A 20962-nucleotide genomic window follows, 5' to 3' on the forward strand; every position below is an offset into this window, starting at 1 on the left:
GTGATGATGGTGGCATCATTGCATCCACTGAGGATAGTTTTTCTGCTGTTGAATACTGGGCGTTCATAATTTCTTTAATCATGCACTTGTCGATGGTTTCGCTCACAATAACACATCCCAATTCAACATGCAAAGACTACATTCAACTCGGTGAAAAGCACTGCAAGTTTCCATCGCCAACATATCAAGTCATAACATGTCATTTGTAATAATTATATATATGCTACCGTATCAATCATACGGACCGATGAATACACACTAGGACAGCGATTGCAAGGTTGTAAAACAACATGCCGCCCTCTCCAAAACACGGTGTCAATGTCGAGCGCCAACCACCCCAACCGCTTGACCATGTCAAGAAAGATTGCGGCAGTCGGAAAGCATTTCTTTGTTTGACCAGGGCTAAAGGGGGGAAGGGAAAGAGAAAAAAAAAAGGGCTCAAGCCGAGCAGCACCCGCCCGCGTTCACGGGCGAGACCTCGTCCTTGGCGGCGCCGACGTCGATGGTCTTGCCCCTCGGCGGCGCGGCGGGGTCCTCGCCGATGTCGAGCGCGTTCCGGCTCACGACGTGGTAGATCTGGCGGAGCACCTCGGCGAAGGCGCGCTCGACGTTGGTGGCGTCCAGCGCGGACGTCTCCATGGAGAAGGTGCCGTGCCGCTCCGCGAAGGCCGCGGCGTCCTCGGGCGAGACGGCGCGGAGGTGGCGCAGGTCGGCCTTGTTGCCCACCAGCATGACCACGATGTTGGCGTCCGTGTGGTCCCGCAGCTCCCGGAGCCACCGCTCCGCGTTCTCGAACGTCACGCGGCGGGTCACGTCGTAGACCACCAGCGCGCCCACCGCGCCGCGGTAGTAGGCGCTCGTGATGGCGCGGTACCTGGAGGAAAGACGAACGCAGGCAGGGCACGCGAAGAGCGATCAGAAAATCAGAAGATAGGCTGCTGCTGCTGCTACTGCACGGTGCAAGAATATTGAAGAACACGCTAGCGAAATGCACGTAAAGTTAGCTGCCGTGAAAATGCGATAAGCAAGAAAAGGCGTGTGCTAAATTATTCGGATCACTTTTGACATGTGAATCAATCCCCATAAGCATTAAGGAATCATCAGCAAGCCCTTTGGATTCAGTGGTTTGGTTTTTTTTTCATATCTGAAATATGAATCAGAAGCATCTCCATGTACATGGTTCATGCTGTCAGTTACGCTTAATTTTCCATGTCGTTACTCATTATCAATCTACATGCAGGCCCGGAAAATGGCACAGAAATCCTAGAGCAGCAGCACTGACACACAGCATGCAAACGGAAGATTGTGCAGAGAAGGGGGCGCGGCGCGTCCGTACCTCTCCTGGCCGGCGGTGTCCCAGATCTGCGCCTTGACGAGCTTCTCGTCGACCTGGACGGTCTTGGTGGCGAACTCGACGCCGATGGTGGACCTGGTCTCGAGGCTGAACTCGTCCCTGGCGAACCGCGACAGCAGGTTGGACTTGCCCACGCCGCTGTCCCCGATCAGCACCACCTTGAACAGGTAGTCGTACTCCTCCTCCGCGCGGTACCCCGACGCCATCTCCCTCTCCCTCTCTCTCCTCCCCACCACAACAGCAGACGTGCAGGGCGCTCTCCTCGATCGGTCGATCGATCGATCGGCAGGCTGCTTGATCGATCGATCTGTCGATGCGATTCGATCGCTCCGCTTCCCGCGCGGCGGTGCGGGCTCCCTAAATAGCAGGCGCGGCGCCGGCCCCCGGCTCAATCATAAGCCCCCACCCACGCGGAGGACGCGGCGCTGGGCAACGCGGCGCGGCGCGTCTCTTCTTTCTGGTGGGGTGCGGCTGCGCTGCTACGGGGAAGAAAAGGGAGGGGGTGGGGGCAGGCAGGGGGACGATGTCGCCGCGGTCGCGCTGCTCTGTTTGTTGTGTTGTGTGTATCGTATCGGGAGGGCGGCGCGGGAGGAGGAGGAGGTTTGGGGGGCCGGAGCCGAGGCCTTGGAGATTGGGTTGGCACGCGTGGGGTGAGGTGGACAGACGGACGACGAGGCGTTGTCTCGGTCGTGGCTCCGTCTCGCTGACTCGGCAGGTGCGCACGCATGTGCACGGCTCACGGCTGGCTGGTTGGTCTTCGTGTTCGTGTCGCAGCAGCTGCCGACGGGTGACCGCCTCTTCCTACTGCTCGCGGTTCGCAGTACCTGAGAAGAGGAATACTGGCAACTCGCAGGGAAAAGTAGACAAGCCCTGCATTCCGATGCTTGATTTGTTCTTTCTTGGCTAAATTTCTCAGGTGCATATCATAAATAGCAGTAGCAAAAAGAAAAATCCTTGTGGGCTTTGTGTGTACTGTACCAGCAAGTCGAGCCCAATACTCGAGTGGGCTTTGGGCTAGCATAGTCTGTCTGGGCTGTTCTGCAGGCCGTCGAGGTCATGGGCTTGAACCTTTCCATAAATAATGCAGTCAGGTGTTCAATGATTTTGAAGCTGTATGACACTACCATGCGATTATTCTTGTAGACGTGTAGAAATGCACTAGTTAAGTATACAGTTATCGTTCTACATCTGAGAATGTGTCACACAGTACACAGCCATTGCTTAGTTGCGTCAGTACACAGCCATTGCTTAGTTGCGTGCTTTTAATTCACTAGTAGTATCATTTTACCTGTACTTCTATCGACCGGTTGAGCGTGTGGGCTGTTGTTATGATTCTTTCTGCACCCTCACAGGCGTAGAAAGCATGTCGTCAGTAGCTGAAATTTTCCTTCCATCTAGAATATTGAATGGTCTGCTAGCTTCTGAATTTTTTTCAGAATACCTTTATGGCATTTCTATATTCATGATTTCTGATTGTTGATTCATGCACATGCTATCTTGTTATTAAACACGTCCATTGGGCCATCACTCCTACAACCATCTACCTACTTCTGTAGGTTTAGGATCCGGTTGCTGAAATGTAAGAATGAGAAAAATAACTTGCATCATGAACATTTAGTATCACTATGTGCTTGCTAGAGTTGTTGTAATGGTTAGCAATTTCATTGAACAATTATTCAAGGGGGGGGGGGAGAGAGAGAGAGAGAGAGAGAGAGAGAGAGAGAGAGAGAGAGAGGGAGGGAGGGAGGGAGGGCATCTTGACATGCCCTCCAAGGGGCTATGAAGATGCATCGTACACTGACGCCTCTCCACAGCAATTCAGCAAGGCTCCCCAAGCGTCTGCGTACGCCGTACCACGGTACGGTCCTAAAACTCTAGCTACAGTTAAAACAAGGGGTGGATATCATGGTTGATCTAGAATCCTAGAAAGAAATGAAAAGGTCATGACCCATGCATGCAGATGCCACGAATCTCGTCATTCGTCAGCTCGCCAAGCACGGGCTCGATCGATGATGGCGGCGAAACGGGAGAGCGACATGCTACGGAGTCAGTAGCAAGTCAACAACTGGGGCTCCCTGCACTTTGTTTAATCGATCTGATCTCCCTAATACTAACTCGATCGCCCGTCAGCCCGCCAATTAAAGGACCCCAGAGCATGGCGCGCTCGCTACCGCCAAGCGAAGGTTTCCGTGCCACGGTTCCATCAGCGGACACAAACAAACACACGCACGAGCTCGGACGACCTTGGATTGCCCAAGGCCAGCTAACTTTAAAATAAATTCAGACGGAGCAACGCTGGCCGCGCCGTGAACTCCACACGATCGATGCGAAGCACGAGAGGGGGCGATGGCCGCCGTACGCACCCAACTCCCCGTCGTCCCGTCTGTCTGTTCGACTGTTCCACGGCGCCGCCGCAGCGGAGAAAAGGCCTGGCCAGGAAACCTCGTGTCCGGAGCACGGAGATGGCCAGATGGGTGGGACGACGAGGGAGGAGAGGGGGCGAGAAGATGGAGCAAGGAACGGGTAAAAACAGGGGCTGCCTCTTGGGTCTTGGCATTCACTGCCGGAGAGAGCTCTGCGCCTCTGGCCGCTGCGCCTGCCACGAGCCCACGAGCGACGGGATTGCCTCCCGCACTTTCTGCTGCGCCGCTCGTTCGCTCTCTCTCCCATCCACGCGCGCCGCGACCGGCGTCAATAGCGGCCCTGCTCCCGCTTCGTGTGTGTCGCGTCTCATGTCCGTGTTCCCGTAGGCAGGTGTCAGGATCGACCCCCACGAGGAGACACACGAGTGTCGCGCAGAGCGCAGCGCAGGCCTTGACTGCGCGCCACAAGGTCTCCAGCTTGTTGAGGCTTGAGGTTAGGCCAGCCACGCGCCCACAGCCCCCGTCAGCCCCACACCGGGCCAACCATGTTTATCTTTGGCTTTGAGGACGTGCATGAGCATTCTCCTTTGGTTTACCAAAATAGTGAGAAGAGGATATGTAACTTCTTTTTGTTTGCCACGCAAAGGTCCTGTAAATACATATTCTATTATATTAGTTCTAGGATTTGAAATGAATACGTGATGTTCTTTATTGTAAAAAGTAATCGCCACTTTCAAAAATTGGCTTTTAGCTAAAACCACATGATTTTATATTAGTAGTATTATATACCAAGGCGGAGATAGTTAACACTCTATTGCTCGATATCCGATAGGGGGGCTCAAGCCCCCTGCCCTCTTAATTAGCTCTCGCTCTGTCTTCTATCATAACATCCTATCCGAAGTTAGCTTCTCACCTTTTAACTTTGTAAGGCTAATAACATCCTATCGTCTAGCACAGCAAAGCAAGCTAAGATCCATTTCTGTTCACTCAAAGGCGGTCCTGAGATTTTAGAGAACCGTGGCGAACTTAAAAAGTCTGAGCTCTTCTGATAATACTGATAGTAATGATGTTGCTGATAAGTACTTAATGTATATAGATATTCATACAAATAATCTCTTCAATCATAGAAAGCAATGTAAAAATAGATTCATCATTCATGACTAATGTTATTCTTACTTTCACAAATAATTGTCAATGGCTTCTCTGTGATTTAAACTCGTCTCCTTATTATTTTCTTTCTTCCTTTTCTCACAGCTAGATGGATATTTTCTAGATGACATGTTTGTGTGCTGGAATTAAAGAAAAAATAATTGCATGATTAGTCAAGTATGCACTAGAGTAAACCTATGAGTACCTAGTCCTAATTGGTTGATTCCCGACCAACAGATTGGTTCGCTGAAAAGGATGCTCTTATCTACTCTCCTTGTTGTGTTCTGTTGTGCCAAAAATTAACTAAATAACATAGCCATATAGTCATGATTCAGTTGATCAAGGAAAAAGTCCATTTTACTCTCATCAACAATTCACTTTATCCGCTTAACCCCCTAAATCAAATTTAGACTCAAGCTACTACCCCAAACTATTTCGATTGGTCCAATCTACCCCTAATAAGATTTCTCTTTTTTATTTCTCCACTTACAAGTGGAATTTAAACTTTAAATTTTGCAATGTAACTTATAATATGATGCCCTATGCTAGAAAAATACATTATAATTTTTTTTCATGAATATTTTTCATGTAGAATTGTATTTTTATGATAAATTTTGTGTTAAATGTTTCCAAATTATGAAAATAACCATGAAAAATTCTTAATATATTTTTTAACATATGACATCATGTTCTTTATCCACTCACAAAATTTGAACTTAAAATTCAATTCATACAGAGAAACAAAAAGAGAAATATCATTAAAGGGTAGATTGGACTAATTGGAATTGTTGGGGGACTAAATTGAGCCTAAATTTTGCTTAGGGGGTTAAGCGGATAAATTGAATTGTCGAAGAGAGTAAAATGGACCTTTCCGTTGATCAATTGATCAGTAAAGAGAGGGTCAGAGACAAGTGATGGAAAGATGGTGATTGTCATTAGTGATCCAGAGGTAAAGATGAAGAACTCACGGAGTCACGACCTCACAGGTTGATGGAGGCACCTTGGTGAATCGACATCCCGGGCATGATGGCGTCCGGGCGTCGGATGTCCGCGAGATGACGGCGGCCGCCTATTGTGAACACGTGAGCTCGCAATGTATGCATAGTGGCGGCGTGACCGACTCACTCCCTCTCCGCACCATGGGCCCTGAAAACAGGTGAAAAGATGCACCCAACGAGGAGTTGCTGGAGTGCTGGACAGGATTTGGGAAACCACGATTCATCTGCTATCCGGATTGTGTATACGCGATACCTGTATAGCTATACCTATCTAGGCTACCGTATGTACGTAGCTGAGAGGGGCCCCTACGAATCGGGGGCCTAGGCGGCCACCGCCTCCACCACCCCCCCCCCCAACCCCAAAGGGCCAGGCCGGGCCTTTGTCCACCTCATCCAGCACTCAATATAAACAAGCCTATTACCTCACAGGCATGAAGCTCAGTTTTCGGTGCCCAGCGGTGATTATCTAAATGGATTGATGATATTTAGTTTCCACGCATGAGTTTTGCATATTTTTAGCATTTTACTCTACATTATTACTTTATTAGTCATTTTTTAAAATTTCCTTACGTGTGGTAACCAACTTGCCATCATAGATTTGCAATTTTTTTCAGCATTTATTTCCGCAATTTTTTATTAAAATACTATTATTTTAAAAAATTCAGCACACGTCTTCCCATAATTTTGTAAGGTGTGTTTTCCACATAGCCATGGTTTTGAATTTGAAATGAAAAACCATCAAACAAGAAACATTAATTTTACTTTAAGAGAAAAGATCACATGACTCTTATCTGACGTACATTGGTTAGATTTCTTGCAGTGGAACTTATCCACGTGGATTCGAATCACACAGTTCCAGCTCAAATACTAGTATTGTTTCGGCCAGTTCTACCTCAGAGGTACAAAACACCTTCCAGTCCAAGGGACTCAAGATGCAGTCACCATGCATGTGTCACGTGTGCACGCCGGCCGGTTGTTCTCTCGAGTCAATCCATCCCCATCAATACATCGCTCGTCCCTCGTCACAGCAGATGGCAATGCGCCATTACTGCCTTGGGCCAGAAATTCTCACCTCAGCACCGCCGGTGCCGGCCGTCCGGGTCCCCGCGTGGTCGTCGTCTTCCTTGGGTTCTCTTTCGGTTCATGCGCCATGCATGCAACGCACACGTACAGCGCTGAGCACACGCATCTCCTCCCGGGCCTTCTACGCCATTTTTATTTACTCCCCGCAACAACTTCTCCATCAACACCACTCCATTTGAATAACCCTCCGCTCTCTCTTCACTCCTTTCTAGTAGGAGTAGAGGCACTTGGATCTCCCACGCATTCAATGCCACGTCACACAGGCGAAAGTTAATTTTTTGAAAGATACAGGCGAAAGTTATAGCCAGGGGACTATGGGAGGAAGGAAGCTAGGAGATCATCCCAAACGCACAAGAAGGAAGGAAACAGGCCATGCAGGAAGAAGGAAGGAAACAGGCCCTGCAGGCCCGTCCACAACTCCACATGCAATTAAACTCAGCTGCCTGGCTTTTTTGACCGGATAAGACGAGGGAGAGGAGTAATTGTGTACTGCCTCCGGTTTCCAAAATCGAAATTCGCCTGGGAAAGCTGGGAAACGAAGCTAGATGTGCTAGTAACATTTGGCACATCGCGAGTGGCCTTTTGAGCTGAAAAACGGGAGGGGAACTGGCATCCAATAAAGCTGCTCTTTGAACTGATTCAACTGGTATACAAAAACCCGTATTATAATCCGCGGAGAATTACGACAGGTGCTCCCTGTTCTTGCATGCCTTCTTGGGCTGAATCCTGATGCAAAAATAAACGGACACGATAAGCCTCGTGCACACAACGCAAGTAAGAAAAAAAATCCACGTTCGCGCGGGACAAGCCTTTTGTTAGTGCCAATTCTAGTGGACGAGCAGCACCAGTACGCACAGCATTTACTGAAATCCGTCGTGTCCTCCGTAATCGGCCTGCAGCAACGTGCCAGACAAACACATTCAATCCTACTGACGTGTGGATCCACAGGAGGTGCAGTAGCGTCGTCCAACGCCCTCTCGAAATGACAAAATGCACAGCAAGTTTCGGTTTCAGCGAGTGCGTAACTCGTGCTGCGGTTACGTACCTTTTCCAGTTTCTGTTTCCCTCCTCCGGCGCTGTACGCGCGCAGTCCAGACTCCAGAAAACAGCCCTCTTCCTCGCAACAAACCTCACCCGGCCGACCGCGGTCAACAATTCGGCCGCGCCACGCCATCGCGCCGTGTGACGCGGCTACAGTTTCTCCTCATTCCTTTCCGGCAGATGGGAGCCGGTCCATCCCCGGGTCGCCATCACGCGCCCCTCGTCCGGGAAAGGCACCGCCAGAGAGGGCGGATCGAGCGAGACGCTGAGCAGGGGGCCGGCCCGTAGCGTCGGGGCTCTTCCGATCCGTGCCCTCCTTGCCTGGCCGCAGTGGCTGGCGTACGAGCACCAGCAGCTCGCGCGCCCGAGACCCTCACCCTCCGCACGTCGCACCCGTCCGGTCCGGCGCATCGGTCAGCTCCCCTCCCGCCCGGTGCAACGCGACGCGACGGGGCCCGGGCCGGTCGCGCGCACGCATCTCCGAGCAGGGGAGCGGAGGGCGTGGCTGTTCGATCGGCCAGTGGAACTGGGAGACCATTCATTGCGCGGCAACACTTAATTCGCGATCGAGACGGGGGGTAGTAGGTGCGGCCATTATAAGAGGCAGCAGCGTGCGAGCGTGCTAGCCGGCCTGCCTGCCTAGGTGAAAGACCACAGCCAAACGGTGCGAGGCACGGTAGCAGGAAGCCCCGGCTAGCTAGCACACTGATCCTCTCGCAAGCTGTTGGTTCCAGGCGCACAAGCAGCAGTAGTTGTGGTAGAATTCCCTAGCCACCGCCGCCGGTAGCTCGTCGTCGTGAGTTTGGAGATCCGGTCGTGCTGCGGCATAGGGGGGGGGGGGGGATCGACCGAGGCGGCTCGGCATGGCGTCGTCCTTCAACAACCGGCACTGGCCGAGCATGTTCAGGTCCAAGCACGCCGCCGAGCCGTGGCAGGCGCAGCCTGACATCAGCGGCTCGCCGCCCTCGTTCCTCTCTGGCGGCGGCAACACCACCAGCGCCGCCGGCAGCGGCCTCAAGCATCCCTCATCGGGTTACGCAGGTACGCTACTACCGTGCCGATCGAGCGAGCCGTGCTGTGCATGCATGATCCTGTTGCAGCCTTACTTGCATGCCGGTAGTTCGAGGTAGGGTTTTGCTGCGAGGGACCAAGATCGACAGGGAATTGCTTGCGTGATTGATCTTTGCGTCTGCGATTTGTGCAGGGGGAGAGGAGCGGACCCCGGATCCGAAGCCCCGGTGGAACCCGAGGCCGGAGCAGATCCGGATCCTGGAGGCCATCTTCAACTCCGGCATGGTCAACCCGCCGCGAGACGAGATCCCGCGCATCCGCATGCGCCTGCAGGAGTACGGCCAGGTCGGCGACGCCAACGTCTTCTACTGGTTCCAGAACCGCAAGTCCCGCTCCAAGAACAAGCTGCGCACCGCGGGCACCGCGCGCCCGTGCGCCACCCGCGCGCCGGCGCGCGGGACCGCCGTTGCGGCGCCCGTCACCGCGCCGCCCGCGGTCCAGGCCTCGCAGCAGCTCCTGACCCAGCAGGTCCAGCTGCTCGCGTCGCCCGTGCAGGCGCCAACTTCCTCGTCCTCGTCCTCCTCCGACCGCTCCTCGGGGTCCAGCAGGCCGGCTGCGAAGCGGGCGGCGCAGGAGATGTCCCCGATGGCAGAAATGCATTGCCACTTGGCCCCGATGGCGGCCATGGACCTGCTCGGGCCGCTCGCCGCGACGTGCCCCCAGATGTACTACCAGGGCCAGCCCGTGGCGCCGGCCTCGGCGCCCGCGCACAAGGTGCAGGACCTCGTGTCCTCCGACGAGCCGATCTTCCAGCCGTGGCTGCAGGGCGGCTACTGCTTGTCGGCCGCCGAGGTCGCTGCCATTCTCGGGGGGCAGAACATGCACGTTCCCGTGCAAGAGCAGCCGGCGGCATCGTTGCCCGCGGGAGCGTTCTTGGGGCTGTGCAACAAGGTGACGGGGTCGGCCATCACCAGCCAAAGAACCTGCGCCTGGGGCTCGGGCCTCGGGCAGTACTGTCCCGGAGGCGGCGGCGCTGATCCTCATCAGGTCGGGCTGGGCAAGAACACCACGGCGGCGCCGAACACCGTGGGCAGGGAGGTGGCGCACGAGGACGCCACGAAGCTGGGGTTGCTGCAGTACTGCTTCGGCGATAGCACGGCCGTGGACCCGGCCTCCGTCACTGCCACTTCACCCCTTGCGGCAACGCCGGACGCCGCTGTCACCGTGGCGAGCGTCGCTGCCGCTACTACGGCTGGGCTGACAGGCTTGCCTGCGAATATTGGTGCTCCTAATGGTGTCGTCGCCAGCTATGATCTCCTGCAACTGCAAGGTATGATGTGATTACTTGATTAAGCTTGGAGCATCTTTGAAGTCTGTTCACCTCTTCCTTCTCCTTTTCTGCTCAGTGCGTATTATATCATCATATGCGTGGATTGTGTTTGTATGGATTAGGACTGTCAGTGTGTCGCATCACATGATCATCTCTGGAGGGTCATTTCTCCTGTAGTATATTGTGTCTCTCTTTCAGGTTCGTTTGAATTTAAATAGTATGCATTGCTAGTAATACTAGCTATGACATAGGAGCATGCAGTAGCTTGACAAAGGTACTGCACTACTACTAGCTTCCCTTGCTAAAAAAGGAGGTCCAATATGCATGCTTGCTTGTGTGGGACGATTGCACCAATTCCCATTAGGGTTCCAATCACTTCTTGTTCTCCTCCTCCTTTTGATGAAAAGCTCCAATCACATCTTACCGATCCCAAGACAAAAGGGCACTGTCAGTGTTTGTATGCCTAAAGGGATGCATGTGGCAATCAGGGGAGATTAGGCCTTGTAAAATCTCCTGTACATGTTCAATCTTGTCACAGCCTTTTTCATGCATCACTTTTCCCAGATGCATGATAAAAGTTGTGAAAAAATTTCAGTTTGTAAACGCAAATAAAGCTTTAGAAAAAGACCAAAATTTGCGACTTGTTCTCCCCATCAAGAACAGAAGTTCATGATAGGATGTTTCAAAGACATGAACTATTTCATGTCAGTTTGTAAGCGAAAAGCATTTAGAAAAGACCAAAATTTGCGAGTTGTTCTCCCCATCAGGAACAAAAGTTCATGATAGGATGTTTCAAAGATATGAACTTTCTTTTTCTAAAAAACGTGAAAGATGTGAAGGAACTATTTCATGGTGACAGAACATCATATCATCATATGTAGATGCATCCAATGCTGCAAATAAGGAATCCATCTTTTGCACGCGTGATTGCTATCTATTTATTCCAATCGACATGTTCATGAAACGACTAGAGTTGGGGGAACAAAAGGCATAAGATTTACAGCATGATTCCAATTTTGGTCTCTACAAACACATATATATTGCCAAACACTACACAAAAACCATATGCGAGGATGCCTGCTTTTTTACAAGGCTGTCACACTTTGGGGTTCTGGAAAATTCTGTAGTAATGTGTTTGCGTGTAGCTTGTCATCAATGTAGAAGCAATGTAAGTAGAAAAGGGTTTAAGGGGCAATATATAACTCAGCCTTTTCAATTTAGAAGACCTGAAATCATACAATTTTCAATTGAAAAAGGTAAAATAGATACCATGATCCAAATGTAACCCTATGGAGGAGGGCCAATAACTTGGGGCTTGGTCACAAGTCACACAACTCATAAATTGTGCCCCCTTCTGTGAGGTCTTGTCATGGTAGCTTCCCTCTGTAGAAAAAGGGTACTAGAAGATGGTAAATTTTGCATGCGTAGGTACGTTCCTTGAAAGACTGAAGTGACGGTGGTCAAATTTCTGCCGCTCGACGTCCAAGCAAAGCCCCTTAAAGTTCCTTTCACACTACACTACTACAGGGGGCGTCTTTACCTAGAGTGAGCGTGCGTGTGCATTGCAATTCGACTATTCAAGGCTCCCCTTTCAGGTCTTCACGCACGCATGCATTGGGCTAGCTGGACTGTCATCTTTACTTGGGTTTCCTCAAACGCCTTTGATTTCTGAATTCACGGGCCGCGGAACAATAACTTCGCCGCAGTTAATACTGCCGCTAGCTAGCTCCCCGTTTGTTTGACTGTCTCTCTACTCGGGCGCATGCAGGACTCGCCGCGGACGGGGCCCTCGGCGTCGGGGCCGTCACCACCAGCGGGGCCGCCGCACCTGCCGCGGCGGCGCCGGCGGGGGCGCACGCGCAGCAGCAGGAGGGCGGCGTCGCGGCGCTGTGCGTCACGGACACCGCCACGGGCAAGAGCGTGGCGCACGCCGTCGCGGCCGCGAGGCTGGACGTGCGGGCGCAGTTCGGCGACGCGGCCGTGCTGTTCCGCTGCGCCGGCGAGCGCGGCCTCGACATCGAGCAGGTCCCCGTCGACGCGTCGGGCCGCACCGTCCAGCCGCTCCAGCACGGCGCCTTCTACTACGTGCTGGTGTAAGGAACCAGACGTGACGCGTGCACAAGCTACCGTTCCCGTGTGCCGCGCAAGAGGCCTACTGCCTAGTACGTGCCAGCAAGTGGTTTAGGGTGTCGTGTGCATGCATGTGTGCACCGATTTATCTAGCGAGGCTTCGTTCCTTTGTCTCAGATGTTGTGTTGCGTGCACTGCAGCGCACTAACGTACGCCAGCAAAAGTGTGGCTTAATCGTATATGTTGGTGTACTTTGTTCTCTGGAGGTATAATTAGTAGTATAAGTAGTACTGTACTTCTAGCATCTTAAGCAAATATTAAGCCTTGGCTGTAGTAATAGACCGTGTTTGCATGTTCTTCGTCATCTGCTGTGTTAGAATTTTATCTCGTTTTCGGAACGGTTTCCTTTGTTCTAGTAGCGGACCCAGAGAGCCTAGATCAACATAGCAGTCGAGAACAAGTTTACACAAATACATCAACTACTAACATAAAGCACAATTTTATGGTATTAGCCTTATTCAGTTATTTTTTGGACAATCTTATCAATTAAATATGACTATTGACAAAAAATAAAAGCAAAAAAATCAATAAGCTGCTTGGCTCCATGAGATTTTATAACTAGCAAATCAATTGATCCATATGCTCTTGCTGAGATACTACTGGCAAATGAAAACGTGCTATTTGTATGCATTTTTGTGCCTTGCCCAGTTGTTATTGAACCCTACTCACCGTATTGTTTCTTTGCCCAGCTTAAATGTGTGCATGCAACTGCCGCACTTCGGCGCTCATGGGAGCCCGTGCCAGTGCCTAGGGTCGCCGTGCCCTGGGTCCGCCAGTGCTTTGTTCCAAACGTTACTGTATGTAGTGGAAAAAACTTTATAGGAACTCACTCCCTACATTTTCCTACTTCTTCTGTGTAACCAAATTAGCGTTTATAAGTTGAAAAATCTCATACGAAAAAGGAGGCATGGCCTGAGTGTTTTTTAAGGACAAAGGCCTGGTTCGGCGCTATATGTGGTAGGCCACGCCACTAGATGAATAAATCACACAACATTTTCATATCTCAGATCAGAAGTGCTGCTGAGTTTTAAATTTTTTAACTATATATATTTTGGAACATTAGTGGTTTTTTGGTGGCTGACACTTCTACACCATACAAATGTGTCCATTATGTGGCAAATTTTATTTTCTTAAGCTTAGGCCACATTTCTCAAATACATGTTATCATCATGCAGCTAGTTTCTATAATGGAGATTGATACTCTCCATCCTTTGCACCAGCAGCTAGGTATATGCACATAATCATTTTATATTTTTAACATTGAGCATCTGGATTTGAAGCAAATTGGTAGAGTGATACATTCTCAACTCAACATGATAGCAAAAGCGTCTGCTGAGATCAACATTTACTACAAAATCAGAATAAATCCTTCTACTTCAAATGTTTTGAAACATCAATGATTTGTCATGGGTTGCTGCAAGCTGCATCCATGATACAACTGTTTTCGTTGTATGCCAATTTATAGTTTTCTGGTGCCTAAGTGTTAAGTCACATATCTCAAATACATTTGACCATGTAAGGTATATTGATGCTCATCTTCCTCCCTCCTCTCTTTATCTTCTTTCCCCTTCTCCTTTTTTTCCCTTCCCGCTCTTTATCCGACACCCATACCAACAGCCAGGTGTACATAGAAATGTGAGATGAAAATACTATAGCAAACAAGATGCGCCGGTGTTCGCTGTACCCAGTTTACCAGTGCATATTATCACATGTTTTCAGCACTGAGTTACTTCAGCCCCTGCGAACGGGCCTCTAGTTGACTCGGTTAGGTGGTTCTAGTAGCACTCCTCAAGTCCTTGGTTCGACTGTCTGTGGGAGCGAATTTCAGGCTAAGGTTAAAAAAATCTTCCTCACTGGCGTGGCAGATTGCTTCTTCTTAATAACAAATAGTTGGGACCGTTATACACCACTCGATCGAGTTTTAGTTACTCCATTCCTTAGTTACTCCATTCCCCTAACTCCCATGATCCCCTCCCCCTAGCATGTGTGACGATCAATGAAGCTTCGGATTGAGCTGTCCTTGACAGAACTGTCAGGTTTCTAGACGACGGAAGTATTTCAGCAATCATGCACATGGAATGCGCCGATCGAGCAGCACGTACACCCGCGGCCAAATAAAGCCAAGCAGAGATTAGCTAGAATCCAGCGAGAGGACGGGCCGGCACCGGCGTGTCGCTCCCGCGCGGTGCAGATCTTGATCTAGGCGCACGGAGCCGGGCACCGGCACGCATCATCGCGCTCCTTTTCTCGGCCGGTCGATCTCACTCCCAGCCTTTTGCGACCCCTGCTGCTGCCCTGCACCGCACTGTGCTGATGCTGTTCGGCACTGTGGCGCGCGCGCGCATGGGCGGGGGACACGATACGCATAGGTTACGTGTGGGCAGGCCGCTCCCGTGCCGCAGGGGAGCAACCAGACCAGGGCCCCCCTCGCCCTGCCGTCGGGGCTGGGCAGAAAGCCAGACATCGCAGCCTGCACACACATGCGCAGCAGAGAGAGAGAGAGAGCGCGAGGGGGGGGTGCAGGGGGCGATCCGGAACCGAACACTGAGGAACACACAGAGGAGAGGAGCTACTCCTATCTGCTGCTGCGCTGCGCTGCGCCTACGAACGTGTCGCAGCACAGGACATGACTGTCCTTCCCGTCCGGCGTCGGCAGACCAGCCGGACGCCCTCTTTGCCTTTGCCTACCTTCTTTGACTGACCCTCCCTCCCTCTGTCTCTCTCGTCAAAGAAGGTCTGGTCTGCCGTTGTCGTCAACACGGCAGGGGTCAGGTCATGGCACGGGGACGCATGGCGCGTGCGTGCGCGCGCGCTCGTGGCCTGGCCGGTGACGGTGAGGAGGCAAAACGTAGGATCTGCCGACGGGACTTCACATCATCGCTAGGAGGAACCTGTCCGCCTAGCCTGCAGCCTGGCGCAGGGGCGTGTGCGTGTGCTCCCTCCATTGATTTTGCGCCCTACCTGGGGCAGCTTTTTCCATCTGCTCGCTCGGGCCGTCCTCTTCGGGTCTCCGTCGACTGATGTGTCCCGTGACCATTGGTGCCATGTCGGGCTCAGTTGGCTCTTCGTTCCTCCTGGAACGGGTTGAAGTGCGGTTTGCCATTTTGACCGCCCTGCCAGGGAGACGCGACCATTGTTGACTGCCTTTGGCTCACTTGCAACGTTGCACACTTGCACTGTATCTCCAAGCTCATCAATTCATCCAAATGATCGCGTTTGCCGAAGAGGATAAATACCGTACTAACGGGGTGCTTGGTTGGCCGCCACACTTTACCACGCTACAGTTGAGGCCGTCATAGGAAATATGGTCACTGCTTGCTTGCTGACAAACCTACGGCGCGGCGTGGCGACTGATGGCTGTAAGTCACTCTGACTAGCATCGACGGTTTGCTGAAGCCTACAAAGAGAGATCATTGCACAAGTAGTACTCTGCTCTGCACTCTGTAGTCGAATCAAACAAATGGAATGCCACACAGAGACACACTCACACTCACACTCACACAGCAGGCGTGCTTCGTGCAAATTAACCGGCACGCCCAATCAAGGAGAACACCTCAAGAGGGGGAAATGAAAAAAAGCACACGACGGAAGAGAGAAAGCCCTGCCCTAGATACCTGCACCTCCTGCACAAACACGCGACACAAAAAAGAACCTGAAAGCTACTCTCTAATAAGCTGCCATATACAGCAGAGACAGCTGCTCTAACTACACTGAAAGGAGCTCCAACCGTGACCATGAACCAGCTATCTTTTCCTGTATATGCTGCCACGCGCTGATCAACTGACACTGAAACCCCGACAAGCGACAACGCACGGATCGGATGCAAGCCGAAGCCGGGGATGATGGTCGATCGAGATCAGACCGGAAGCAGGTGCTGGCTGCAGACCTTCCTGACCTCCCCCTTCCTGCCCTTCTTGATCCGGATGGCCCCCATCCTGTCCATGCTGGCCACGAACGCCTGGAAGAAGCGTGTCTTGTTGCCGGCGAGCTCCTGCACCAGCGGCCTGGTCCGCGGGTCCAGGAACAGCGCCTGGTCCGACCCCAGCAGGCCCAGCCTCGCCTGCAGGTTGGCGTAGTAGGCGTGATCGAACTGGAACGGGGTGCTCACGTCGAAGGGCACCACCACGCGGGCGCTGCCGCCGGACGACGGGCACGACATGCGGAGCGCCTTCACGAGGCGGGCGTCCATGAGCGGGTCCGGCCGCCGCGTGCCCCGGAAGTCGTAGATGCGGCCCAGCACGTGGACGCAGTGCGCGAAGCCTACGGTGTGCGCGCCGGAGAGCGCCACCAGGTCCGCCGCGCCCAGGCCCTTGCCGGCGAACACGCGTAGGAGCTCGTCCACCGTGGAGTTGGCGCGGGGCAGGCTGCCGCGGACCTTCCCCGCCAGGGACACCTTGCTGTCCTTCCGGCCCTTCTTCACCGCGTAGTACGGCCCACCAGCCTGCGCAAAACAATGCCGTCAAATTGTTGTGATGGGCTCTTATTGTTGGGCCCAATCCACCAACTAGGCCCCCAGCCCTTTTTAGGGGGGGGGGGGGGGGTGTGTGTGAGAGAGAGAGTGTTTCTTCAACAATTTTTGTCAAACCAATCAAACACTCTTCTTTGACTGGAAATAAAGTTTGGAAAAAAATTTGTGTCCTCGAAAGAGAAAAAAATGAACAAAAAATATACGAGCCGTAGACTCTGCCGTATGATTGAGACTTTTGTAGTTCAGGACCTAGCAAGGCAGCGTGGTCCGGAAAGATGCGCGAGCCGATTCCAGAGACGGCCGCCCGTGCTACACAACAAAGCGCGGGCCAGGTTGGGCGCTTGACTATCGCGAGGGGACGAAGAAGACGACACTTGACTTGCTCAGAGGCTGATGCACATGGCTAAGACCGCCTGTCAAGTGGTACCTGTGATTGTTAGGTCACTGCCGTGGCAGCGAGACACCTACAGGACACCACACATGTGGGCCTAAATTACTCGTGTCGCAGCACCAAATCAGCTGGTGTTGACACGGCTTAGGTCGAGGCAAGTCTTTTTGGTGCCCTGCGACCAAGATCCGAGAGGGTGGCGAATCTCTAAGCTTAGCCCAAACGGGATTAGCCGTTGAGGTTGTCACTTCGTCTCCCTAGCTATAGCTGGATCAGGTAATCGTCCATACAAAACAAATTCAAGAAAATAAAATTGTATCAGTTCAGAAACTGCTCGTGTCGGTTAAAATGTCGTTAGGTGACGTGAACTAAAAGCCATCGGTCGTGCTAATCTAGGAGTACTCTGCTACGATGAATGATGATCAAAACGGCAGTTGCAGGACCTGAAAGACAGGATGAACACACGGCGTGTGTTTTATCTTTACGGTCACGTAACCATGATCAGCGCACCTGATTGGCCTGCTTAATGAGCAGAGCCAAGCTAAAAACCTAACGACGTTTTCACGTGCCGGCCACCGGCCGCGCCTTTTTCCACATGTGGTGCAAAAGCAGACCAAAGCAGGTAAAACTTTTCTTCTTCCCCGTCCCCGGCGTCGCCTCGCGTCGGTCCTAACCTGCCGGTGTACCCCCTACCGCAACTTTTAACTGGCAGTTGCGAGTGCGCTGCTGCACCTGCACTAGGAGAGCCACGTCGCTTTCGCTCGCCGGAACCCAATGCAAGGCTCGGGCCGCTCCTGCTTTAATACTTGTACGTGCTCGAACAGTCTCGCCGGAGCTTATTAGCTTGCGCGGGTACGTACCTGCTGGACGTAGTCCCGGGCGGCGAGGGCGAGGACGTCGGCGCAGGAGACGACGCCGGGGCACCTGCTCTCCACGGCGGCCTTGGCCAGCTCCACCGTGTCGAACGCCTCCTGCGCCAGGTTCCTGTTCTCCTCCATGTCGCGCTCCACCTTGGGCGCGGCGGCGGCGGCGCTGGCCGTCGGCGCGATCAGGATGGACGCGTCGCAGCCCTGCGCGAAGTGTGCGTGTGAAATTCACATCAGAATCGATCTGCAGATACGATCAGATGCCAATGCCAAAAATGTGCCTACGGTGAGGTACGTATATGGCTCAGCTGAACACAATGCAGTTCAAGGTGCAAGCAGTTAGTCCAATGGGGCTCGAATTTCGGCGAGGATCTCTCACTCGCAAATAAGAGAAGTTTCGCACAATGCGAGCACGTGTGTATATACGACGAACAAGAATTGCCGGTCACGACGGCGTACCTCGACGAAGCAGTCGTGGTGGAAGAGGCGGAGCACGGCGGGCCCGGCGGCGGGGAAGTCCCTGTAGCGGGCGGCGGTGACGTTGGCGACGATCTGGTCGACCGCGGGGCACGTCTTGGCGTAGAAGTCGAGCGCCAGCCCGTGCCGCTCCGGCGCCCGCCTGGTTCCGACCGCCGCGGCCGCCTCGGGCAGCGGCTGCGCCTCCCTGGCGCGCGCCGTCCCGCCGAGGGACGCGACGACCAGCAGCAGGAGGACCAAGCCGACGCGACGGCGGAAGCGGATGCCTCCAGAGGAACCCATCGCTGGTTGGTTTGCTACGGCGAGGAGGAAGCAAGCGTTGGAACGAACTCGGAAGCGCCAGCCAGAGGGTGACGAGGCTGTCTTATCCCGCAGCCCGGTAGCGCGAGCGGGGACAAGCGAGGGAAAGCGGGGCCTTGTTCGCAGGTGCGCGGACAAAACAGTGGAAGGCGAGGGCATGTGGGTGCGGCGGTGGCGAGGTTGGCCGCATCCGGGCGTCTGCGCTCCCGTGACCGTGAAGGGGGAGGGAGAAGCCGCCCGGGATAGAATACCATGGTAGGGAGAAGTTCAGTTCGTGCGTAGTAGCCTCGGCCCAATTTTTACTGCATGCAGTCAGTCACAGAGGCGATACTACCTACGTAGAGTACGTACGCAGTCTATCTGGCTGCCTGCCTGCCGGCATGTACGTACACTGTCAAGTCTGTTAGGCCAGGAGTATCAGAAACAATCGCACATTTTTTTTTTGCGAGTTGGATACGTGATTCCCTGGGGATTGGGAAACCATGGGCGTAGTCTGACTGTCGAGGACTGCGGGGGTGTGGGGTACGGAGATATGGACACGGATGGCTGACTGCTGTGCTGTACTGCACAGGGTGGTCTGCATGGATCATGGATGACTCCTGCCTGTACTCCTCCAACGTACCTTTTTTTTTCGTGTCGATCGGAGCACAGTTTTTTCGATGAGGAGAAAGATGTATGATGTATCATATATCCATTCATTTTCTTTATAAAAATGGACGAAGCAATTTTCTTCTACTAAAGTTTATTGCCTTCGTATGCATGCAAGGCAGCAATGTTGAGCCGGGCCCAAGGGAGCTGCAAACAGCTCAAGCTCTGGGCTCTGGGCCACATTAACTATTGGGCCCATCCGCCCAGGTGGTGGAACCTGCAAGGGCTTTTGGTTGCAGGCCTAAGCTTAAGCCCCTTGGGCCATCTGCTCTGCTGCTCTCTGCCTGTTAAGTTTCACAGATCCTTCCAAAAAAATAGTACTATAGTAGGGCATACATATAAGAAATATAAGCAACCAAATAAGAACAGAAAGATAGAGAAGTACTCCCTCCGTTTTAAATTATAGATTATTTTGATAGTTCTAGGTGCATCATTATTGCTATGTATTTAGACATAGTGTATATCTTAGTGCATAGCAAAAATTATGCATCTAGAAACGACAAAACGACCTATAATTTAAAACGGAACCAGTATTAACTAGTTTGCAGGCTCGGAAGTTCCACTCATTGAATGACTGAAAGAGATGGCACCGCCACATCAGGTGGCCTAAAAATGCTGACCAAGTGCAGCATATGCAGGTATAGCCGTATAGGACTGGCCGACTGGCAATGTTTCGCTCATATACTGCTACTCAGGAACTTCTCCTTTCCGCAATGCTGGTATCCACCTGAACAACAAGTGCGTGCTTACTCGGCTAAGCTTGGTCAGACAGCGAAGCTAACCCACTGGCATTCATGTCTGTTGCCCTATCGATCAGCTCGACTGAAAAGAGTCTGGTCAAGGCAGGGGATGGCAATGGCGACGTGCCAGCATGCGTGTACTAACAAGCGATGGATCAACATCGCAACATGGCACACATGTCAGGCTTCAGTTCATGGCCGTTTTTTTTTTCTTGCGAAAAGTTTATGGCTTTTAAATATTGGGTATTCCAGAACCACTGTCCGGTATCCTTTTCGCGATGTGTAATGCATGAGGTCACCGATCACTACCTTCCACAGCACGGTTCGTCATTTGTCGGATCCAGTGGGCGCACAGCTGCAGCAAAGAACAAGCTTTCACGACCCACTAAAATTACCTGCTCCTACAATTTCAAATGACAATTTTTTCAAAAAAAAACAATTTCAAATGAGGAGTACCAGTATTTCTTTTTCCGTAACCCCGGTCCAATCCGATCCGCATCTAAAATTTGAAATAGCTACTATGGACTGCGTGTAGCAATTATGTTTTGAGGAAAAAAAGATTCCGTGCAAAATTTTGAAGTGTGAGGTCTGAGCAAGTGGAATGAACACTGCATAG

The 20962-nt window shown here is 52.3% G+C and overlaps 3 protein-coding genes across 3 annotated transcripts; 1 reads left to right on the forward strand and 2 right to left on the reverse strand.

The window, feature by feature from the left end:
- Nucleotides 1-167: 167 nt before the first annotated feature.
- On the reverse strand, nucleotides 168-1955 carry LOC112891668 (ras-related protein RABA1f-like). The gene is made up of 2 exons (XM_025958585.1): nucleotides 1337-1955; nucleotides 168-874 (listed from the first exon to the last, which is right to left on the reverse strand). Exons 1-2 carry the CDS (start codon nucleotides 1558-1560, stop codon nucleotides 439-441), a joined length of 660 nt encoding a protein of 219 aa, XP_025814370.1. The 5' UTR covers nucleotides 1561-1955; the 3' UTR covers nucleotides 168-438.
- A 6896-nt stretch (nucleotides 1956-8851) lies between these two features.
- Nucleotides 8852-12426, forward strand: LOC112895825 (WUSCHEL-related homeobox 7-like). Its single transcript, XM_025963820.1, has 3 exons — nucleotides 8852-9029; nucleotides 9193-10329; nucleotides 12098-12426. The coding sequence occupies exons 1-3, from the start codon at nucleotides 8852-8854 to the stop codon at nucleotides 12424-12426; spliced, it is 1644 nt and encodes a 547-aa protein (XP_025819605.1).
- A 3446-nt stretch (nucleotides 12427-15872) lies between these two features.
- On the reverse strand, nucleotides 15873-19042 carry LOC112894106 (peroxidase 19-like). Its single transcript, XM_025961714.1, has 3 exons — nucleotides 18641-19042; nucleotides 18176-18385; nucleotides 15873-16900 (listed from the first exon to the last, which is right to left on the reverse strand). Exons 1-3 carry the CDS (start codon nucleotides 18938-18940, stop codon nucleotides 16316-16318), a joined length of 1095 nt encoding a protein of 364 aa, XP_025817499.1. The 5' UTR covers nucleotides 18941-19042; the 3' UTR covers nucleotides 15873-16315.
- Between the last annotated feature and the right edge of the window lie 1920 nt (nucleotides 19043-20962).

The sequence above is a fragment of the Panicum hallii genome, chromosome 5 (genome assembly GCF_002211085.1).
Source record: "Panicum hallii strain FIL2 chromosome 5, PHallii_v3.1, whole genome shotgun sequence".
In the NCBI taxonomy this organism is placed as follows: Eukaryota; Viridiplantae; Streptophyta; class Magnoliopsida; order Poales; family Poaceae; genus Panicum; species Panicum hallii.